Source organism: Exophiala xenobiotica (assembly GCF_000835505.1).
Source record: "Exophiala xenobiotica strain CBS 118157 unplaced genomic scaffold supercont1.2, whole genome shotgun sequence".
Lineage (NCBI taxonomy): Eukaryota > Fungi > Ascomycota > Eurotiomycetes > Chaetothyriales > Herpotrichiellaceae > Exophiala > Exophiala xenobiotica.
In genome coordinates, this window is record NW_013562493.1 from 3,736,509 (window position 1) to 3,756,647 (window position 20,139).

At 49.0% G+C, this 20,139-nt stretch overlaps 4 protein-coding genes across 4 annotated transcripts; 2 read left to right on the top strand and 2 right to left on the bottom strand.

Moving 5' to 3' along the window:
* Positions 1–1,391: 1,391 nt before the first annotated feature.
* On the bottom strand, positions 1,392–6,555 carry PV05_03590 (uncharacterized protein; the record flags this gene model as incomplete). Its single annotated transcript, XM_013464245.1, has 12 exons — positions 1,392–1,911; positions 1,965–2,126; positions 2,184–2,311; positions 2,391–2,405; positions 2,455–2,563; positions 2,615–3,291; positions 3,342–3,475; positions 3,528–4,123; positions 4,174–4,569; positions 4,667–5,484; positions 5,540–5,811; positions 5,859–6,555. The coding sequence occupies 12 exons, from the start codon at positions 6,553–6,555 to the stop codon at positions 1,392–1,394; spliced, it is 4,524 nt and encodes a 1,507-aa protein (XP_013319699.1).
* A 1,462-nt stretch (positions 6,556–8,017) lies between these two features.
* PV05_03591 (uncharacterized protein) lies at positions 8,018–8,343 on the bottom strand (the record flags this gene model as incomplete). Its single annotated transcript, XM_013464246.1, has 2 exons — positions 8,018–8,194; positions 8,248–8,343. 2 exons carry the CDS (start codon positions 8,341–8,343, stop codon positions 8,018–8,020), a joined length of 273 nt encoding a protein of 90 aa, XP_013319700.1.
* Positions 8,344–11,552: 3,209 nt separating this feature from the next.
* PV05_03592 (uncharacterized protein) lies at positions 11,553–13,118 on the top strand (the record flags this gene model as incomplete). The annotated part of the gene is made up of 1 exon (XM_013464247.1): positions 11,553–13,118. The coding sequence occupies one exon, from the start codon at positions 11,553–11,555 to the stop codon at positions 13,116–13,118; it is 1,566 nt and encodes a 521-aa protein (XP_013319701.1).
* Positions 13,119–17,739: 4,621 nt separating this feature from the next.
* PV05_03593 (uncharacterized protein) lies at positions 17,740–18,410 on the top strand (the record flags this gene model as incomplete). Its single annotated transcript, XM_013464248.1, has 2 exons — positions 17,740–18,294; positions 18,360–18,410. 2 exons carry the CDS (start codon positions 17,740–17,742, stop codon positions 18,408–18,410), a joined length of 606 nt encoding a protein of 201 aa, XP_013319702.1.
* Positions 18,411–20,139: the final 1,729 nt, after the last annotated feature.

The following is a 20,139-nucleotide window of genomic DNA, read 5'->3' on the forward strand; positions in this document are numbered from 1 at the left end:
CTTGTCATCTAAATTCCGTGCAGATGCTTGGAACTGGAACTGGGAGCAGGCAAGGGAGCCGCTGAGTCGAAGTGTCCCAACCAGATTGTTATTCCTGCAACATCTGTCGGTAACAAATATGGCCGCATCCCGATTCACAGCCCGGTTGGGACATTGTCTATGGTATTCTTCAACAGGTATCGTGAATGGGGAACAGCGACTTACGTTTTGTGGACAATTACATTATTTCTGTCGTATGTTTGTATCAACTATAAGAACCATCCAGAATCGGATAGTTCTTTCGACTTAGGTTTAACTTAGAAAATATTGCAGCTAGTCACGATGCTGCGATAGCCTTTTAAAAGCCCGAAATTTATCTTTAGCTCTTTTTCTAACTATATCTATAGCATGACTTAAATTTCAATTTGGGTGACTATTATTATCGCCTTACTAGCCTACCATAAAGGTACTTGGTACCTTATACTCATTACTGTCGCTTACTAAGCCTCTCTAGCTAGTAGCTGACCGTCAAAGAAGTAATTACTGGATAACGGCCTACTAGACTGCCTCGTCCGACCGATGCCTATTCAGTACTTCTTGAGGGTTTTATTTACGCCAGTTCACGAAGCAATGGATAAGGCAGGACCTTAGATGGTCACTTTCGCTTCAGGGGTAGCCCAGCCTCGTACCAGTTCCGGCCGCCTTCCGTTCCGGCCGCTTTCCGGGGCACATGGCGCCGCGTGCTGGCCCCAGCAGTGAGCTACACTTTCCGGTGTTGTCCATCTACGCATCGGCTAAGCTAGTAAGGGTAGCTCGGACGATGCAGCGACGTCGGCAATATCTACCCTTGCTGGTCTCAACTAGCGACGGAATGGTGGGCCGATCAAGAGCGGCTGTTCTGGATGGGTGCACACAGCCGTGCCAGCGACCAGAAACTGCGCAGCGAATGCTTGTGAGGTTGCTCGTGGTAGGCTGTGAACCGTCAAAGAATCAGTAGACGCAAGATGAACATCGAGCGTCTCGTAACATATGTCTCTGACTCTAGTCAAAAATAGGCGACATGGAGCTCGGGCTGGTACAGTGATGACGGTGATGGCCTGTAGCGGGAAAGGGAACATTCACGACTTGAGGAGTGATAGCCCGTAAGGTCCAAAATTTGTAGAATGCTGAGGTTGAAATGGTGTTATCTGTAGTATACATTCAGCCAGTGCACGGCTACTTCCTATCCTCTGATTGTACGCAGACTTTCATTACTTTCGACGGTGAGATACTAAATACCACTGACAATTTTCATCTGCCTGTAATCACTTTCGAAAACATTGAATTCCGTTCGGTACGTACTCAGCATGATAAACTCATCAAGTGTCCTTGTCGTCTCATTCGACGCGGTACACGGTATTTTCAGTCTTGTCTTAGCGCGAAAAAGCCTGACCGATTAATCCCAATATCAAGAGTTGGATCCAAAGCCCGGTCCTTCCCATCCAGCTGCCAATACGCCCCCAGCGCTGCTTACGTTGCTCCAAAGTCGCTGGCTTCCACTTTGATATGCGAAATACGTAGTAGAGCATCATTGCAGCTGCGATGTTGAAGCAGATGTAGGCCCAGACAATGCCAAAATTGCGCCATCTGTCATTCCATGCGATCTCGGACTCTGCCAAAAACTGATCAGCATTCTTGAGCTGACAGTACGAGCAGTTGGCCATGGCATTAGGATTGGTGAGCTGGCCGGGTGCTTCCATAAGGTATGTTCTCAGATACTGGCCGCAAGTTTGCCCATTGGGCGGTTGGAAGACCTTCAATTCGGTTGTGGAACACACAACGGGTCGTCCACTAAGACCTGTAGCAGCAAGGCCCCCAATGATATAAGTCAGAGGACTCAGACGATACATAAAGATCCAGAAGCCCGGTAAGGCTTGTGGCGGCTGGAAGACACTGATGTACTATTAGCCTCATGTCGCTGTTATCGCCAGAACAGTCTACCCTACCCGTTAAAAATCATGGTCAATGAGAAGAGTAGGGTGGCAAGAGCCCCCGCTGTCTGTGCGTCAGGGAGTGCAACTATGACCATTTGCGCAAAGGTGCTAGCGAAGATGAAGATCTCGACGCAGAAAAGTAAGATGAGGCCTTGGCGTTCAGAGGATTGAATTCTGCGAACCGTCAGTTGACGTAACCCGTTACAACGAGATTCGCATTCGTATACGTACCCGAATGTCGCGTAGTAGTAACAGAGGTAAACTAGGACTCCAACAAGAACTTGGTAGAACAGCTCCACCAGAACGTTGGCGATCATAAAGGCAACCCACGAGTAAATCTTCGAAGGGCGTTCTCGGACCTAATCACGTAGTTAGTGCCAGCCTTCCTTAGACGTCGCGAAAGAATATACTAGCCTCATAAAGTGATCTTTGCATTACGAATCGTGGCATGATCTAGCATTTGTTAGATATATCCAAATACCCAAAGTGATAGTGGACGCACCTGCTGGACCATGGAACTCAGAATTGAGGTTAGCATGAACAGACTGAAAACTACGTTTTGCATGCCCTGCAATGAATCATTAGAATGAAAGAATGAGAAGCCGATAAATCTGGTTGCTGTTAGTCGAATACTTCAATTCATGTATCGTCCGCGAACATACAATGCTGAGGCGAGCCCGAGGACCGCCTTGCCCCAAATATAAGAGGGGGTCCGCCAGTACTGTTGAAAGATCCTGATGGTGCAGCGGCGGACTTGAATGAAGAAAGGCATGGCGAACTCGCCTGTGTTGCTCGTGTCATCTTTCGCCTCACCAAGACTCGTATTGTGGTGAATTCGATCCAGTTCCTTGGTCATCTCTTTGGTCTCGTCACTCGATCTCCAAATTCCAGGCCAATCGAGACTGGTCTGCCCACTCGCCCCAAGAGTCACCGTTTCAAGGATGTACTCTGCAGGGTTTTCTTGCGCCGCACAGGGCCTAGCACCGTGACTCGAGAAGTAATGGAGCATGATCTCGGAGTTCGGGCCTATAGCTCCGAAGTACACTGGTCTTCCACCTTTGGCAAGGAACAGTAGATTGTCGAATTCCTGGAAGAGTACGGAACTCGGTTGGTGGATCGTTGACAGCACTGCCTGGCCACTGTTTGCGAGTTTTCGGAGGAATTTTATGATTGCCCACGAGCTTTGTGAGTCAAGACCACTCGTGGGTTCGTCGAGGAAAATCAAACATGGTTTAGCGGCAAGTTCAACTCCTATGGTAAGGAGTTTCCTTTGCTCCACGTTGAGCCCCTCTCCTGGTACACCAACGATGGCCTCAGCAAATTCTTCCATGTCGAGCATCTGTAGATGTTGTTCAGAGTACTTCATTTATAGAAGTCTTGACGACATACCTTTATAATCTCCTCGACATCTCTATGCTTCTCCGCGATTGGCTTGGATGCGGGTTGGCGAAGGACCGCACTAAATCGCAGCGCTTCTCGAACAGTAGATGTTTCGAGGTGAACATCTTGCTGCTGTACATAGCCTATAATACGATCAGAAGCTTCACGTAAAGAATCGCCTCCCACACAGCATACCAAGTCTGCGTTGGTAACTCGAGTCGAAGGGCTTTCCGTTCACAAACATATCTCCAGAAATAACACCAACCGAGGTGCGCTGAGCAAGAACATCCAAGAGTGTAGTCTTCCCAGCACCAGAGACACCCATGAGTGCTGTAAGGGTGCCAGGTCTTGCCCATCCAGATACACCGTCGAGCAGTCGACGCGGCTCATTCTTGATACGAATGTCATAAGTCACATCCCGCCAAGTAAGGACGCTCCTGACTTGAACACCCTCTGTGGCAGTAGCTGTCATTTCGTTTTGGAACTCGGTCTCTTGTCTTGATGGCCTTTCTAGTTTTCCAGCCTTGAAATTGGTGTCTCGACGCCGGAAGAGCAGGACTTCAGCCGTACTTGATATTCCGGAGCTCAATTCCGAGGTAATGAGATAAGCCGCAAGGAAGAAGGTATAGAACGCAATCACAATACCGAGATTCCGCCAGATATGGGAGTAACTATACTGGAAGCTTGCCTCTACGTAAGCATCTCCTGAGACTGTGAGCTGGCCCGAGACCGCGCCATTGACGGCGCAGACGAATGTTTTGCCGGGTAGGTTCGGGTATGACGGGACAAAGCTGAAACTTGTCAATGTCTGGCACGTCAGCCTGCAGGATGGAAGCCTTACTTTCCGCAAGCGAAGTTCTGTCCATGGAATTCATTGACCATGAGGGCCTCGAAAGCATAGGCCAAGGGGTTGAGCCACATTAACCATTTGAACCATGGGTGCATGTAGGACTTAGGTATAGTATATCCCGTATAAATGACGATCATCAAAACCAACACACCTGCTATGGCGAGAGCCTGCGAGACAGTCTTTGTGGCTGCTGCCACTGTGCGGAACATTGCTGACATGGTGAAGCGGACCAATACCGTGAACAGGAAGAAGACGAAGAATTGCGAAGCCGTAGGACTCAGACCTGCAAGGAAGTAGAGGATCACGTTGAAGAAGGTCGCGATGACCATCTTTACTGGAGCGTCAGATATGACGCCTGCCAAAGCTTCGGCCGCTGGATGGTAAAATCTGTATATCTGATGAGCATGTGCGCCAAGCCAATCAGGTGTAGCACAGTCCATAATGCTGAATTTCTGCCGTGAATTGCAGTACTGGGTCCACTCACGCGAACATGACATGCTTCTGAACGATCGGTCTTTGTTGATACAGGTTGTTGATTTCCGTCACGGCGATCAGAGCATTAAGCAACGTCGCAAAGAACAATGTTGAGCCACGCGCGAAGAAGCTGTTTGTATTTGCGGCAAGCCCAAAGAACACCGAGCCAACAACCAGGGCCATGATAATTTGACCTAACACCACGGTCAGAGTAGAAGCCTTGTCGTTCCAAAGACGCTGGTAAGCTCGTTTTGTGCATATCTTGACTTGCATGGGAAGGCTGACCATGTAGGACGACTTTCCGCTGATATTGGAAGACTGCGAAGCTTCGTGTGCCGATCTAAACCTCTCGGCGTAGTCTGCGCTCGACCAATCATTCTGATATTTCTCGATCTCGGCATGGAGCGTCCTGTAAGGTTGAGAGGTGCGCCAGTAGGCCTCGAACTCTTCTGGGGTCCGAGGGACCTTTCCTTCAAAGCCAGGACGCGCTTTGCGCTCTTGGTGATTGGTCACTGACGTGCAAAAGTCGCCCGTGGTCTGACGTGCTGGACAGAGCCAGCCCATCTCCGTAAAGTATGCATGTGCGATCTTAGTTGGTCCAAAGAAAATTTCTCGCCCTTCGTAGAGGACTAAGACTTTGTCGAAAACGTCGAAAATTGCTTGTGATGCCTGATATATAGCAACTGCATGCGTCGTACCGAGAATGTCAGCTCCTAGTCTCAGGTTGTTGACGAACGTGAGCGCAGTGGCAGAGTCAAGACCGCGGGTACTGTTGTCCCAGGCGCCAATGGGAGACCAGGCTAACATCATTTCTGCAATGCTTACACGCTTGGAGAAGTCATTAGCTCGCAAAGCTGATGAAGTACTTAGCGGAGCCATTTACCTTTCTTTCCCCGCCAGAGACTCCTCGTACAAAATCGTTGCCCACTTTCGTATTCTTGGTGTGGGTGAGTCCGCAGACCGCCATCACCACCGCTGTGAGACATTCAATGTTCTCTCTACGCGAGGACCCCAGCAATCTGTCAGAGCGAGCGCGCATAGCAGCCGCAAACTTGAGTGTCTCTCCAACTGTCAGGTGGGGAAAATGCTTGTCCACATCCGCATTGTATACAATTTCGCCCTTGAAGTGTTTGATCATATGTGACTGCGGGATCCCTAAATCTTGTTAGTCCGCAGTCGGCAGACAGAGGTGGCTAGCAAACCGCAGTAGTTGATCGTGGATCCAGAGCCGACCTCAATGCCGCCCAGTTGGCCCGTGATTGTTTTTAGAAAAGTCGAACAGCCACTACCAGGACGCCCCAAGACCAAGAGCAGTTCGCCGGAGTTGACGACCCCATCGAAGCAATTTAGTATCTTTCTTCTCGGAGCCTTACCTCCACTGAAATGTCTGGCTAGGGCGAGGGGTGCCATAAACATTGAAGCAACGGTTGGCTGAACACTTGCACCAGGTGCAGACCCGCTCACATCAAGACCCTTGAACACAAAAGATGCCTGTCTGGATTGTACTTTGTCCATGCCTGCTGCGTCTAGGACCGCAGTGGCCCATGTGCGAACATCGAAAGCTGGATCAGTGACATCGGGTAGCGGAACTTCTGCGATTTTGCTGCCCAAACACTTCAATCTCGAACCGAATTCGGATTCATCTGATAACATCCTTTTCTCAGTTGAAAATAGGGAGGAGACTTTTCTTCTGGAGCTCGTGCCCATCTGTTCTGGTCCCGTCCCGTATTGCACATTCTCCATGGCATCTCCGTTGTCCACAGTCGATGGATCAAGGAAGGAGGCCGGGAATTGGTCGTCTTGTTCGGCCAGAATTTCCCGTGGGGAAGGTTGAGGTTCTGGGTGCTCAGAATGGTCCGTAATTCCTGAGGAGCCATTAGAAGCTGTTGCTTTCTGCATGTCTGGTAGTATGCGAGTATGGTTGCCGGTAGAGCTGCAGGGTTGTCTTGGAGGGCGACAAGCAAGTTTGCCTAATCATTCGTGAAACGCAAGCTACTGAGGCAAGCCAGTAGTTTCTGCGCGTCTTGAGCATGTTCTAATAGAATGAGGGGGGATCCAGAAATTTAGTGGAGCTCGATGCCTCGCCTTGGAAATCCCGCTGGATGTCGGACCTTTCGGGAGCAATGGCAGGGGTTCTCTCCCTCAGAGGACCTATGGGGCCCTTGGTGGACCTTTGAGGGCCCGAGGGCTGGCGCCACAACTCTTGGCAGTTAACTTAACAGGGTGCGCTCTTGTCGACTGCTACACGTGAGGTAGCGAAATTCGCCCGTTCTATACCGGGGTAAATAGCATTCTTTATGCAGACCATCCTATCTGTACCGAAGACCGCACCCAAATCGAAGTTGAGCAATATCTTATGCCCGAAAATTGTGTCAAGTATTGGGTTGCCATGGTCACGTCGCTTATGGATCGCGCGTCGCTCGTATAGGCTCTGGTTCGCTTGGTCTCGTAGCAGGGGCAAGCCAGACTGAATACGTCGATGCTGTTTTCCGCGGGTTTCCTGTGCCATTTGTGCTGAGGCGAGTGGGAGACGGTCATCTCGTGGTTGGTATTCGTTACGTACAAGGTCTAATAAACGGGAAGGCCTTTCCATTAGGGTTACGAAAAGAAGGAATTCTGCTCCAGTTATGTCTGTTGTTCAGTCGTTCCTAGTACTTCAATGGGGATGGTGTTCCTTTCGTGGGCATGGACAAGAAGCATTACCTTTGGTAGTCAAACTCGCTTGTATGACCGTATTCTTTGCCAACAATTTCCTCTCCATGCTTCTTGTGCTTTCCAATCCAGTCTCCATTCCTGAATTTGGCAGTACTGCCATCTTGCCTGGGTCTTAAAGATCTAACCTCGGATCCAACAGGCTAGTTGTAAAAGCAGTAGAAGACAGAGTATTTCCCATTGGAGGAATTGCTGATTAGTATCTGAAATCTTGGTGGGTTTTGGAACACGCTCCTCACCGCTTTACTGGAGGCGAGCTCGGGTCACGTTGCAAGCTTGCTCTTGTCAAGCATGCTGAAAAATCGTTCACAAGCCAACGCGCAACTTGTGTCAGAATTCAAGTCCATGCGTCAGTCAATGAACGCTGCTTTGAGACGCTACTGGCACATCATCCATTGTGCTAGTCTACAGCTTTAACGGGATCTTCCAACGTATCTTCCTGACTTGCCGCTGAAAGAGTGCGGACGTTTATAGTTGACGTAGGTCCTCTCGCGCTCAAGGTCATTCAGAGCGCGCCCAGTATATCGACCGATACAATCAGTCGAAGAATTGAAATGAGCGTTGTGGTGAAAATACCTACCATTGAATCCTGGTCATGTTGTCAGGCATACCTGTCGTGCCATCCATCAGAAAAGGGCACTCCGCTTCCTCACCACACGGTCCCCGTGTCAACTGACCTGAGCGTAGCAACGGTTGTCGTCCTTTTGACCACTGGCTTTGAGATGGTCACTCTCCTAGAAACCAGGAGGACATCTCTTGTGTGTTGAGACAGAGCGTCAATTTCATTTTGGGTACAGGATCTCTTGATAATGATAAAGTTGCGGTCCTGACTCACATGTTAGTTCTTCTCAGATTTGCAAATGCCAAATGAAAACTTACCTTGTCCCACTCCCACGGATAGCGGAAATAATCCAACGTCTCAGGGCGAATCTGGGCCACTCTGACTCGCACAACCGTCATTCGAGTAGGTTCCATGATTATAGCCCTTCGCGGTCGGCTCAGTCTGGAATCCACCAAGTACGTGGTGATGGTTTTCTTCGATATCTCCCGTACATAGCTGTGGTGGCGGCGGTGGTGGCTGCCTCTATTGCGACTTCGACTTCGACTTCGACTCCGACTTGAACGGGGGCTGCGCCTGCGGCCAGGTCGGGCAACCCCATCAACCGACACGGCTCTGACAATTCGGTCATCCGGTCGGCGTACCACTACCATTTTGTCATATCGGTCGTAATCACCATCGACGAAATCGTTATGATGGTCATCATAGTATCGAGTTGGTGGTCGCCCACGAGCCTCGGCATAGACGGGCATTCTCTAGCACCAAATTTGTAAATAGGATCCTACGCCAAACTGTTGCATTCAGACTTGTCTTCTGCAGCCAGGGCGAGTCCTGTACAGCAAGTAATGACCACGATCCGCTCTTCAGAGTTGTCCTTTTTCACATGCTACAAGGTCGATCGTCTGACAACCTCTGCCAGGCTGCAGGGCTGAAGTACTTCGGTGCCAATGCACTTATCTTGCGCGTGGCTGGACAACGTTCCCCGTCACACCATACCTGCAGCCCCAAATCCGTATGCGAGTGTGGGAAGGCACCATCACGAAGGTTCGACCAATAAACTTCCGCAGTACTATAACTTCGTGTGCTCGGAGGACTTCGTATCTTCAGCTGACGAGACAGGGATTTGACGAGGCCTCGTGCATTCAGCTTGCCAAATAAAGATTCACTATTATTGCAACAGTCCTCTCAATTGTCTCCACTTCCTGTTCGTCATTTCGATCTCGATCGTCCAAACACCTCCACGATGATCGATCACGGCCGATAAGCTTTGAGAGCATGAGTTGGCGAAGAGGCTGATTCCCACAGAAGACGAGCCTAGGCCGTTGGAGGTTGGTGAAGCTTGCTCGACAGCCTAATGAATGTGTATTCGTAGGCATGACGCATCACTCCGCCACGCCCTAAGCTCGCTAAGCAAGCGTATACAATGGTAGACGGGTGGGAGACGCACAACGTAGGCGAAAGAGCCATGAAATGAGCGCGTTATGCTGGAGAATCCCTCATAAACGGAGAAGCGTTTAAAATGCGATCGAGCTAACGATATTCAGATTCTTACTTCGACATTGAGACCAAGTGAACAGCGGTTGGAACAGGCACAATAATATCTTCGCAAGATCAGTCCAAAGCTCAATACGCCGGAGGATAATCTCGGGGTATCTTTGCCTCTTGTTCAGTCATGGTAGAACGTGGAGCCTGATACCCAGCATCAAGCTCAGGAAGCTGGCTTCCGCAACGGTTGCAAAACCTGTCTTGCCGTTTCCGTGGTTGCCCACATGTCGCGCAGAAACCAACCGTCTCACTTGTCTTCTCATGACAAGCATTTGGTGTTGCAGGCCTCTGTGTCTCCTGCGGAAGTCTCGCTCGTTCGCGTTCCAGAGCTTCATCTATTGCCGCTTTTGTACGGGCGTCCCTCTCAGCCTCCTCTCGCCTCTTCCTTTCGGCCTCCATTGCAATAGCTTGCTGGGCCAGTGCATTTTGTTGTGCTTGCCGTTCCACTTCGCGCCTGGCTGCGGATCGTGAGGCGGCCACCACAACAGCAGCTCCGACTATAGGTCTCCGCCGGCCGAACATCGGATACTGTGACCATTAGCATATGTGCTCATCGAAGAGACTGTTGTAAAACCTTATATCGCTGTTTTCAGCAGGTGACAAAAGTTGGGTTCAAACTGTGATAGACGCTCGAATCCCGAGTGTTGTAGGAGTGAATAGAGCACGTAATGAATCCAACAAAAAATTCCTGCCTTTTTTGGTCACGATCCGGCAAACGTAGCAAAGTCGGAATTGTAGCGGGTGTCGCAAAAGGAGCGAGTTCCTGCTCCTGCAATGTGTTTACGAGCGAAATAACGTAAAAACGCTTTTAGATGTGGAAAATGAAGCTGCCTCGGCAGAATGCCAAAATAAACGTGGTCAGTGTCGGCCGCCATCTGACGAAATCACAAGCGGTGTCGAGACAAATCTCGCGCGGATGCTGCATACTCCGCTCCCTTCCAGCCGGAGGGCGGCCGGAACTGGAACGGGACAAATAGTGGAGCCGAGTTGTCATGCACCCATTCCCCGATCCTCCATTGTCGCCGCGATCAAACTGATTGTCCGAACTTTGCAGACTGGTAAAGCCAACAACCAATTGTCGGGCCACCGCGGTACCACCGCTTTCCAAATGGATAGGACATTAGGTCTCTAAGTAAGAGGAGCACCACGAAAGCTAGGATCTCCCCAACTACTATTTGACTAATTACAAATACAGTAGAGCCGGCAAGTGCTAATCTACCAATTGAGCAATCGAGATGCATGCAATATTCCTGGTCCTACTGCTCTTTAGAGAAGTTTAAGTCCTTCGCTGTCCTTTACAGCGGCGAGGATGGGGGCATCGTAAGTAAGACTCGCCGACTAGCACATTCTAAGCAAACGCTGCATGCTTCAGCAGATATTCTAGGTTGTAGAAAACACAGGAGCCAGTGTGAGCAATACCTCCCGTATGGTGCCGCCGTCTTTCCCAGTAGGCATTCTGGACGAGAAAGCTAGTCTTTAATTTTCTCACTCTAGGCCTTTATAGGTCCAGACAAGGTTGCGATGTTGGTGTAGATTTAGCCCATCTATCGTTCCTCTCGGGACTCGCTGCCACCACAATTACTCTTACGGAATAACCACTTCTCAATATAAGGGCCGCTATTTTCTTTGCCATTGTCTCCTTACTCTTTTGCTCTTACTTTTGTTCCAATATTCTGAAGAAAGACAATAGTCCACGAATAAGGAGTCAAAGAAAGGCAAAACTACAACGACGATGGAGCATCGCCGGCAGCATCTCCGCGGCATAGTTGATATGGGAAGGTGAGGCACAAGCAAATACCTACATCGTTGGCTTTTCGACCTATTGCCCTTGACGCTTCCTTAGTCCTGTATATATATGAGATTGACTGGTCACAGCAACGGAATTCGATTTTCTATCTCCGATCTGTCTCCGCCAACAGCACGAACATTGCCAACTGTCCACGTCCACAGAATCAATATTTCCTTGTATGATGCACAATTTGATGCAAAGGGTGCAAGAATCCCTATTCCTCCCTCTGTTATACGGGCGGTTATTGCTTCGCTATTACGTTTCAAGGTGGTGTGCGAAGACCTTGGTGTAATGCAGAATCAGACCCGTATTATTGCTACGGAAGCCACTCGTGAGGCTCTTAATTCATCAGAATTCATTGCCTTTATTAAGAAAGAGACCGGCTTCACTGTCGAATTGCTTCCAAAAGAGGAAGAAGGGAAAATTGGCGCATTCGGAATCGCTAGCAGCTTTACGTACGTTGGAGGCCTAGTGATGGATCTCGGCGGAGGGAGCACACAGATCACCTGGATGATATCTCGTGAGGGACAGGTCCAAATGAGTCCAAGAGGAGCTTTTAGCTTTCCGTACGGAGCTGCTGCCCTTACTCGACTATTGGAAAATGCAAAGGCCGGAAAATCAAAGGAAGAGGCTGACAAAGCTATTGCGGAGCTCAGGGATGAGATGAAGAGAAACCTACTCGACGCGTATCGCAAACTCGACATACCGCAAGATTTGATGGATGTTGCCAGACTCTACGGCGGATTTCAGCTCTACCTCTGTGGCGGGGGCTTTCGCGGTTGGGGGTATCTGCTACTCTACCAAAGTCAGGTCCATGGACAACATTATCCTATATCCATTATCAACGGCTTTGCGGCGGATAAAGCTCACTTTGAAGATGTCGAAAGCTTGGAAGAAGTTGCCCGTACCGCCCGTCGAATCTTTCGCATCTCGGACCGGAGACGGACACAGGTTCCAGCAGTTGCGTTCTTGGTTAACGTTCTGGCGGAGGCGATCCCGTTCGGTATCAAGAAGGCACGATTTTGTCAAGGTGGAGTACGTGAAGGGGTGCTGTTCCAAGAGCTACCGTACTCTGTCCGGAGGCAACATCCACTTGAAGTCGCTACTGCCCGGTTTGCGAAACCATCATCTCTGGCTATTGGAGATCTACTTCTATCGGCCATTCCACCTTCAGGAGGTAATGAGCCAAGATCATTTCCATTGTCTATTTCTACAGAAGTTATCCGCTCTCTGGCCAACGTATTATTTGAACACTCTGACTTGTCGAAGGAATCTTCCTCAAGTGCAGCCTTATACAGCACTAGCACAGGTATCTTGGCTTCAGCACATGGGGTGTCTCACACTGACCGCGCACTTCTGGCGTTACTTTTTGAAGAGCGTTTCGAAGGCGAGTTGCCTCCGCGCGAATCTCATTATAAAGCATCCCTTCGTGGGCTCCTCACTCCTGAGCAGGTCTGGTGGACTCGCTACATAGGAAAGGTGGCAATGGTTATAGCCAGAGTTTATCCAGCTGGGCTTGTTGACGAAAGCAATCCGCGAGTAGAAATTTCTGCCCAGTGGGCGGCAGATTTAGGGAAGAATGGTGGTAAGGACGGCGTGGAACTGAAATTCTCTGTTGCAAGGATTCCGGGAGATCCTTACTTATTAAAAGACACCATGGGACACCTCTCACGGGAGATTGAAAAAATAGGCAAGAAAAAGAACTGGATTGGAGGTAAGGAGGGATGGGGAATGAAAGTGAAAGTTGTTATTGAGGAAAAGGATCTAGTGCACCATCAGCCAATGCTTGTCGAGGAAAGGGAAGAACAGGAAGAGGGAGAAGAAAGAGAGTGGGAATTTGAGGGTAATAAGGTTTGATATTGCCCGATATTGGAAATATGGCATTGGAATTCAGGGAGTTGACTGGTGTAGAGCACATGGATTGTTATTCCTGCAACGTATCGATAACAAGTCTTCCAGTATCCCGATCTACAGTCTACTTAGTTGCTATATGTCAATATAGCCTTGTTCGAATACAGAGGGAATCATTTTGAAAGCCTGGCTTTAGTGCTTCGGCCCAAAGTCAATGCTCAGATTCTATAGCACTCGATGCTGCCTTGGACGCTGACAGTGCATATCCTGCGAATACAGCTCTCTCCCGGTCTCCCATGTGAGTGCTTGGACAGGACGATGAATCTTCTCCGGATGGCCGTCTGGCTTCTGTGGCTGCTTGAGCCGAATAGTGCGCTGGCATGAGATTGAAGTGGGGTGAAAGTTGGTAGGGACTGAGAAGAGGCATGGAGATCATGTATCCATCCGTGAACTTGCTGCTTGGGGGAGGAGGAAGAAAGGGAGGAAGGAGGAGGGAGGAAGACGAAGAATGGACAGCACTAAGTCTGAATCTTATCGCGACCGCATCCCAGGTCTGCTAGGATTCTGATCTCGCTGTGCCAATGATTGTGAGAAACCTTAGACCACGTTGTCTCCTTTTTGAGAATGTATTGATTTCGAGGTATGACCTCCTCCCCTCGATCAATCTATACTGTAGCTTTTTTGACTCTTAGCAGAAATACAAAACGTAAATGATGCCTACTCACCAGGGTTATGCCCCGGTGGGCAGGAAGTGGAGAAATGTACCTCGGCTCGCTTTAGATGACGTCGGTAACCACAGACTACGGACAACAGTGTGTTACAGTAAAGCTGGAGTAGGACTCTATAGTCTATACCTGCCCATCTGATATAATGCCAAGAAGGCTAAAGCAGGGAATGTAAAGAGGACGTGCTATAATGAAGCCCACACTTTATCATCACTTAATGGAGTTTTGGTAACGTTAGCTAGCACTAGCGGACCGAATTATAAGACCAGCGAGATTTATACGATCTCCAACTGTCTAGATAACATTTATGGAGCCTACCAATAACATGTAGTAGCTGGTAGCCCAAGAGTCCTGACGTAACCGCATACTTGTAAAGAGCCCAGATGAATATCTATCCAGATGGGCAGTTCCGGTCGCGGGCCCGCAAGACTCAGATCAACAGAATCCGAGCAAAAGTTGGTCGTAAGTAATGTCGCCAGGTTACCGTTATCCTTCGTTATCACGAACTAGGAAGGTGCGAGAACACTACGCTAACACTTTTTGGTCGAGCGTGCAACTAAGTGGCTTCCGGTCTTAGGGACATATCCGGCACGAGGCGGATCTAGACTTGTGTGGTCTTAGGCTTCCGCGAGCTCCGATTGAAGCGAGACGTAAACACGAAGATCAGGTTCAAGGCAGGGGAATTTGAGCTAGACTGTTCTGCTTATAGCAGTAGAGTTTACCGACCGAGAGTCGAACTATGAGTTGTATCTTACGTTGTGGGTGTATTGGGTCCCACGGCTTACGTTTGTTGATTACTAAGAATGGATTCCTTTTCCTAAAATATCTTCAGCTTTGACGGAGACTCAGGTAAAGCCAGAAGCTAGTTACATCCCTGTCCAATGACACCCCTAGGAGGCATTAGCTGCTAAGCAAAGCGAGACCAGCAACTTGATTCCATGCCTTAATGTAACAACTCTTCAAAATGCGTGAACTGTGTATGGTAGGGATAATTGTGTTTGAATCTGAATGACTTATCAGAGACTCGATGCGAAGCTTCCAAAAAGACCGGTGGCCAGGAAACACTGAAATGTGCAGCCTTCTAAGCACTCGCACAGACCAGTAGGAAATGATCAAGCTAATCACTCCACAATCATTGGAAAACCTACTATGGAATTCGTCCCGAAGCTGAACCTTGTAACGTTCACCGTTTTCCGCCACTGAAAGCTCGGTGTCTCTCTCGCTTCTTTATGACACTTCGTTGAACTGACACACGAAAATGCTGTGGCCTTTCTCACAATCAACCATCGAAGTCCGAAATATCCTACTTCCTTGGATGCCCTGCACGTTCCTTCAATGCTTCGTTCATAGCTGCGAAGGCGTCTTCCATGTCCCAGTAGACCCTTCTTCTGAAATATTTCAAGACATAAGCAAGGATCCCAGACAAAATCTCAAAATGTTCAAAGTCAGTACTCATGCCGTCCGCACTCGGCTGTAGGACGAAGTGGTGATGCCCCGTAAACAGCCCGGGGATATCGAAAATACGCCCCCGCCAATGTAAGTGGTCTATCGGTGACCACTTCTTAATGACAGGATTGAGCTTTGTTACTGAAACAGAAGATCAGTCACTAACCAAGACTAAGCGAGACGTTTTCAACCACCTCTGGAATTTCGAGGGTTCTTTATCTGCATATGCATACGGCCGTTCACTTTTTTTTTTAACTTAGCATCTGTTCCTCTTGTGTATAGCAAAACTCACAGCATTGATCACCCGAGATATTTTGGATAATGGGGTTCCATTCCGAGTAATGCTCAAAGTCAGTCAGGATGTCCCAAATTTGTTGCGGGGGAGCGGGTAATCGCAGCCGGGTGTAGACAGAGGGCATTTGGTCGGCTGTACCACTCTTCGGTTTGACGACATGCAGGGTCTCTCTCAGCGTTACAAATTGCCACCTGTTGGTGATTGATATACTGCGCGCGCTGCAGATGGCTGTATCAGATATATTCGGGCAAGTCCTAAACGTCCATCCGGGTCTGATACAATCGGGCCCGATCTGGTGCAGGGAGAGCAGTATTTGATCACCACACAACTAGCGATCTGATAAAATCAAAAGTCCGAGGTATATGTTCCCCTCCAGAAGATGATGTATCTGCGTCCATCGTGAGGGCACGACCGGAGCTCGGCCGGAACGAATTTGCGCCCCAAGAATGAAATACGATTTACAGCTGCATCACGTGCAATACGAGGCACTGGAAGACAGAATCGTTCCCACGCTCTTCCTTGTAACTGACAGAAAGCTGTGCCGGGAAAGTGATCCACTTTTCCGCATATTGCACTCGCGAAGAGTTCCGATCGTAGCGTTTCAAGCGTTAGCGGTACGCCACCGCAAGATCCTCGCTGGAGGGTGTTCTTTCCTTTGTGCATGCCCCGCGAATTTGAGACCAGAACACCGCCAAAATGCCGTACCCCTCTCGAGGTTTTGAAATTCCCAAGAAGATAGTATTTCCCCACTCATTCTGGGCCGCATCGATCGCTTGTCTGCGCGCCACTCGCTTGCCGGCTACGATGATTGACGTGATTGATTGATTGATCACTGACTGCAGCTCTCTTGGTTTGGGTGATGTCCTTCAACGACTAACAGGGATCAAAGCTCTTCGCCAAATCAAACTTTGCCAAGCATAATCCGTATTTGATGTATAATTCGGTACCCGATGCTGACAAAGGCCATCTCCTCTTTTCTTCGAGCTTTCTGTGGTCACACCACGCCGTGCGCGAAATTAGGATTATTCGATTGTTCAATCATTCTCGGAGCAACATGTGACTTGCGAGCAGATTGAGCATTTCTTCTGGTTGCGTTCCGGGGTTGCCGAGATGAGTAATGAGCGCGAGACTGTGTTGCGGGGTATGAAGGGTTAAGGAATGCTGTTCTCTCTTCACCAGTTTGTGGTGCACCTGTGCCAATAGGAAGCCAGTAACTGTTCCTTAACAGCCCACCTTGGAAGCCATGGACGAAGTCATGCCTTTGCCTTCCAACAGAAACCCCATTCTACTTCGTATATTCGTTGGCAATTTGCATGCACGAGCTATTGGTGTTCTTGGTGGCCAAGTGCCAGACGATGTGCAGTCGATGATCAGATGAACTTTTCTGAAATAAACTTCAATCTGAACGTGATATCCTTGAACTTCGTGCATTTACGAGGGTCTGCACCCTTAGGTACTTACCAACGTACGGTTCTCGTTGGGCACACTCCAGGCATAGGTCGCCTACAACGCCACTGAAGTTGTCTGATCTGATCAAAGTGAACTTACAGCGATGTTTGGGTGAGAAGCGTTCTGAAGGTTGCAGACACAATAGAGTCCATCCTGCCGTGAAGCTAGGCCTAGATACGTCTCCAGCTGTCATGGAAACCGCTCATTCTCTTATTTGTGGCCTGACTCAGAGCTTATACGGGGGGTGCCTATACGGGGGTGCCTGGACTGTTCAGGCCAGACTGGGTCCGCCGGTAAATGGAGCTGCCCATCGCAGTTCCCGAACCCAGTGTTGCTTAGAACTAGCGAAAGTCGACTCTTTTGATAGTAATTTCGCCTTCTAATCTCTACAGTCGTGATGAATAGCAGGCTAAAGTTCCTTGACTCAGCGGTATGTCTTCGACAACAGCAGATGAACGGGCCTCGTGTGTCAAAAGCATGCGACAGATGCAGGTTGAAGAAGACCAAGGTTAGATATCGACCATCTACAAGGTGTGCGACGACTGATTTAACCTCAGTGCGACGGCCGGAAACCGTGCAGCCGATGTGAGGCTGAAGATGCGGTTTGTTCCTTTGCGGCATCCAAAAAGTTTCGAAACGTCATGTATCCGAAAGGGTCAGTCCTGTCCACCATATAAAGAATCGATACTGAACGAGTGATAGCTTCGTAGAGATGCTTTTACAACAGCAAGAATGGCTCGTCCTGGGCCTCCAGGAGCTTTACAAGCGCACGCAGCTTAGCTCCGACACTTCGAAAGGATCGTCAGTCGAAGGCCAGAGCAGAGTCCCTTCTGTCCATCACATTCTGGAGCAACTGGGCGTTTTGGACAAAGAGAGTTGTATTGCTCCTGGTCCTGGAATAGTAGAGGAGGCAAAAAAATACGTCTACAACAGACCGAACAATAAACACCCGAAGGCGCCTCATCCTCTAAGTATTAACCACGACGAGAATGGTTTTGAGCTCTATGAGGAACTGAAAAAGCAATTATCCTACGAACACTCAACAGTTGAGGCGACAGGTGACATTTATATGTCAACAAGTGACGTTCCCTTTCCGGCACTTTCGGAGTTTCAGCACGCAGCTCAAAGAGCTGAGCCGACTCTAGTTGATGAACCTTTTGCTCAAGGGCCCTCATCCTATGGCGGCCTTACGCCAGGGTTCGGCGGACTCGATGGAGGAATCATGGAAACTGAAGGGCAAATACCTTTCGAAAATTCCCTACCAACTGTAGGCTGTGACGACAATAACTCTACCTATGCAAGCGATATTTTTGACCATCATCGTCATCCAAGATCTCCAGTCATGCACACTCGGCCAACGTTCGGGCACAACTCTTCAACTAGTCCGATTTTTGGAAATGTTTCCTTTCCAGCTTCATACAGACAGTGGGGATGCTACAGCTAGGTTAGCATGAAAAGGAAGAGTAAAGGCTTTCATTAATTTCGACCACTTCACTGCCTCTCCCAGGAGAGATGGCGTGATCCTGGACAGTGTGTGATTCAAGCCGCAAAGTAGCTCAAAGCGGTCGCAACTTTCAGAAGCATTCTGATCTCGCTGTGTCAGCGGTCTTGAGGAACCCTGAGACCAGAATCACAAATTTAAAATGGAGCATACTCACCCAGGGCATGCCCGTTATGTGATTAGTGGAGAAAGACGCCTGATTGAGCCTCAGCTGGCTTCAGATAAAGTTCGTAACTACCATCGACCCCTGTTAAGACTGGGGAAATAACTCTACAGGTCTAATGTCGGACTCTTGGCTTCTACCCCTGCCCATTTGACAAAATGTCAAACGACTTTATTCGGGTTGCGCACTGCACCACCCGAGGCTCTACGGGGTAACACCTTGTTGAGTAGTACTCGTTCTCAGGGATACAGTCAAGTGGCGTTATAATCCACTTAATGTCGTCTTACCATCCTGGTACCCCGGCTCTTTTTGATGACATGTGCAAGTGCAGCGAATGTTTAGCTGCCACTTGGAAGATGTACATGGCTCCGCATTTTGTGGTTGTACAGCGCTTCAAGCAGCTACAGGAGAACATGGGCTAGAACTTCCTTCGTAGGCTAAAGAAATATCTACATCGACGAGGAATGAGTTGCCAGGGTTGTTGGCTTCCACCAGAGAAGATGCAGTGCGGAAGAAAGACCTTCCGAACGATGGTTTCAGTCACCCCTCAATTGGATAAGCACCAATTACGGCGTTGGGCTGTGCATGTCATTGCACCTTGTCGTCGCCAATCACCAGCTCGCAAAGGGTTTTTCTAGCACTACGCGAACTCAGTAGGTGTACAAAAGACGCACGTGCTGTTCTTTCCGCGCCATGTAGCTTGCCTCCATTTATCGTTAGCGACATCCCCACGATGACTGTGCGTTACTCTATAACACGAGGTGCCTGAGATCTCACTGGCAGAGACTAAAGTCTAAATGAGACACGATACTATAAGTGGTGAAAGGATGCTGGCATCCGAGTTGTCGAGGATGTTCCATCTAGATGCACAATGGCACAAAGTGATCCGAAAACCTTCTCCATAATCTTTGAATCTCCTGGACGCGGCCGCAGAATGATATAGATATATCGCTTGAATGTGATTTGGTTCTTCGCGAATTGGCTCGAAACAATAGGAACATTGTCACCCACATTTCTTCTTAAACACTTTAAGTTTACCTCATTGCATCTCAGTCGTCTTGGTGTTTCTAAGTTGATATTTTTGTTACACCTTGCAGCTCTCGAGAACAAGCGGTAAGTCAACCCTATTTATCATCCAACATGCACGTCGACCCTCACGAACCGGTGTCAGGTTTTTGAATTTCAAAGATGTCAGGACGGAATCACCCTCGTCCTCCACCACTTCCTGGCCCTCCACCAAACAAACCTTTACCCGAAATCCCCCAGCGCTAGGATGGACAAATGTGTTTGCGACGTTGAATCACTTAGGAAAGGAGCAATGATATCCAACCCCCGGAGGCGATGTAGCCGACGGCTAGGGTGACATAGTACAACGTACACATCCGTTAGTATGCCAAATATCGGTCCAAAAAAGCACATTCTTTTAACTTCTGTTCGTCTTCATCTCC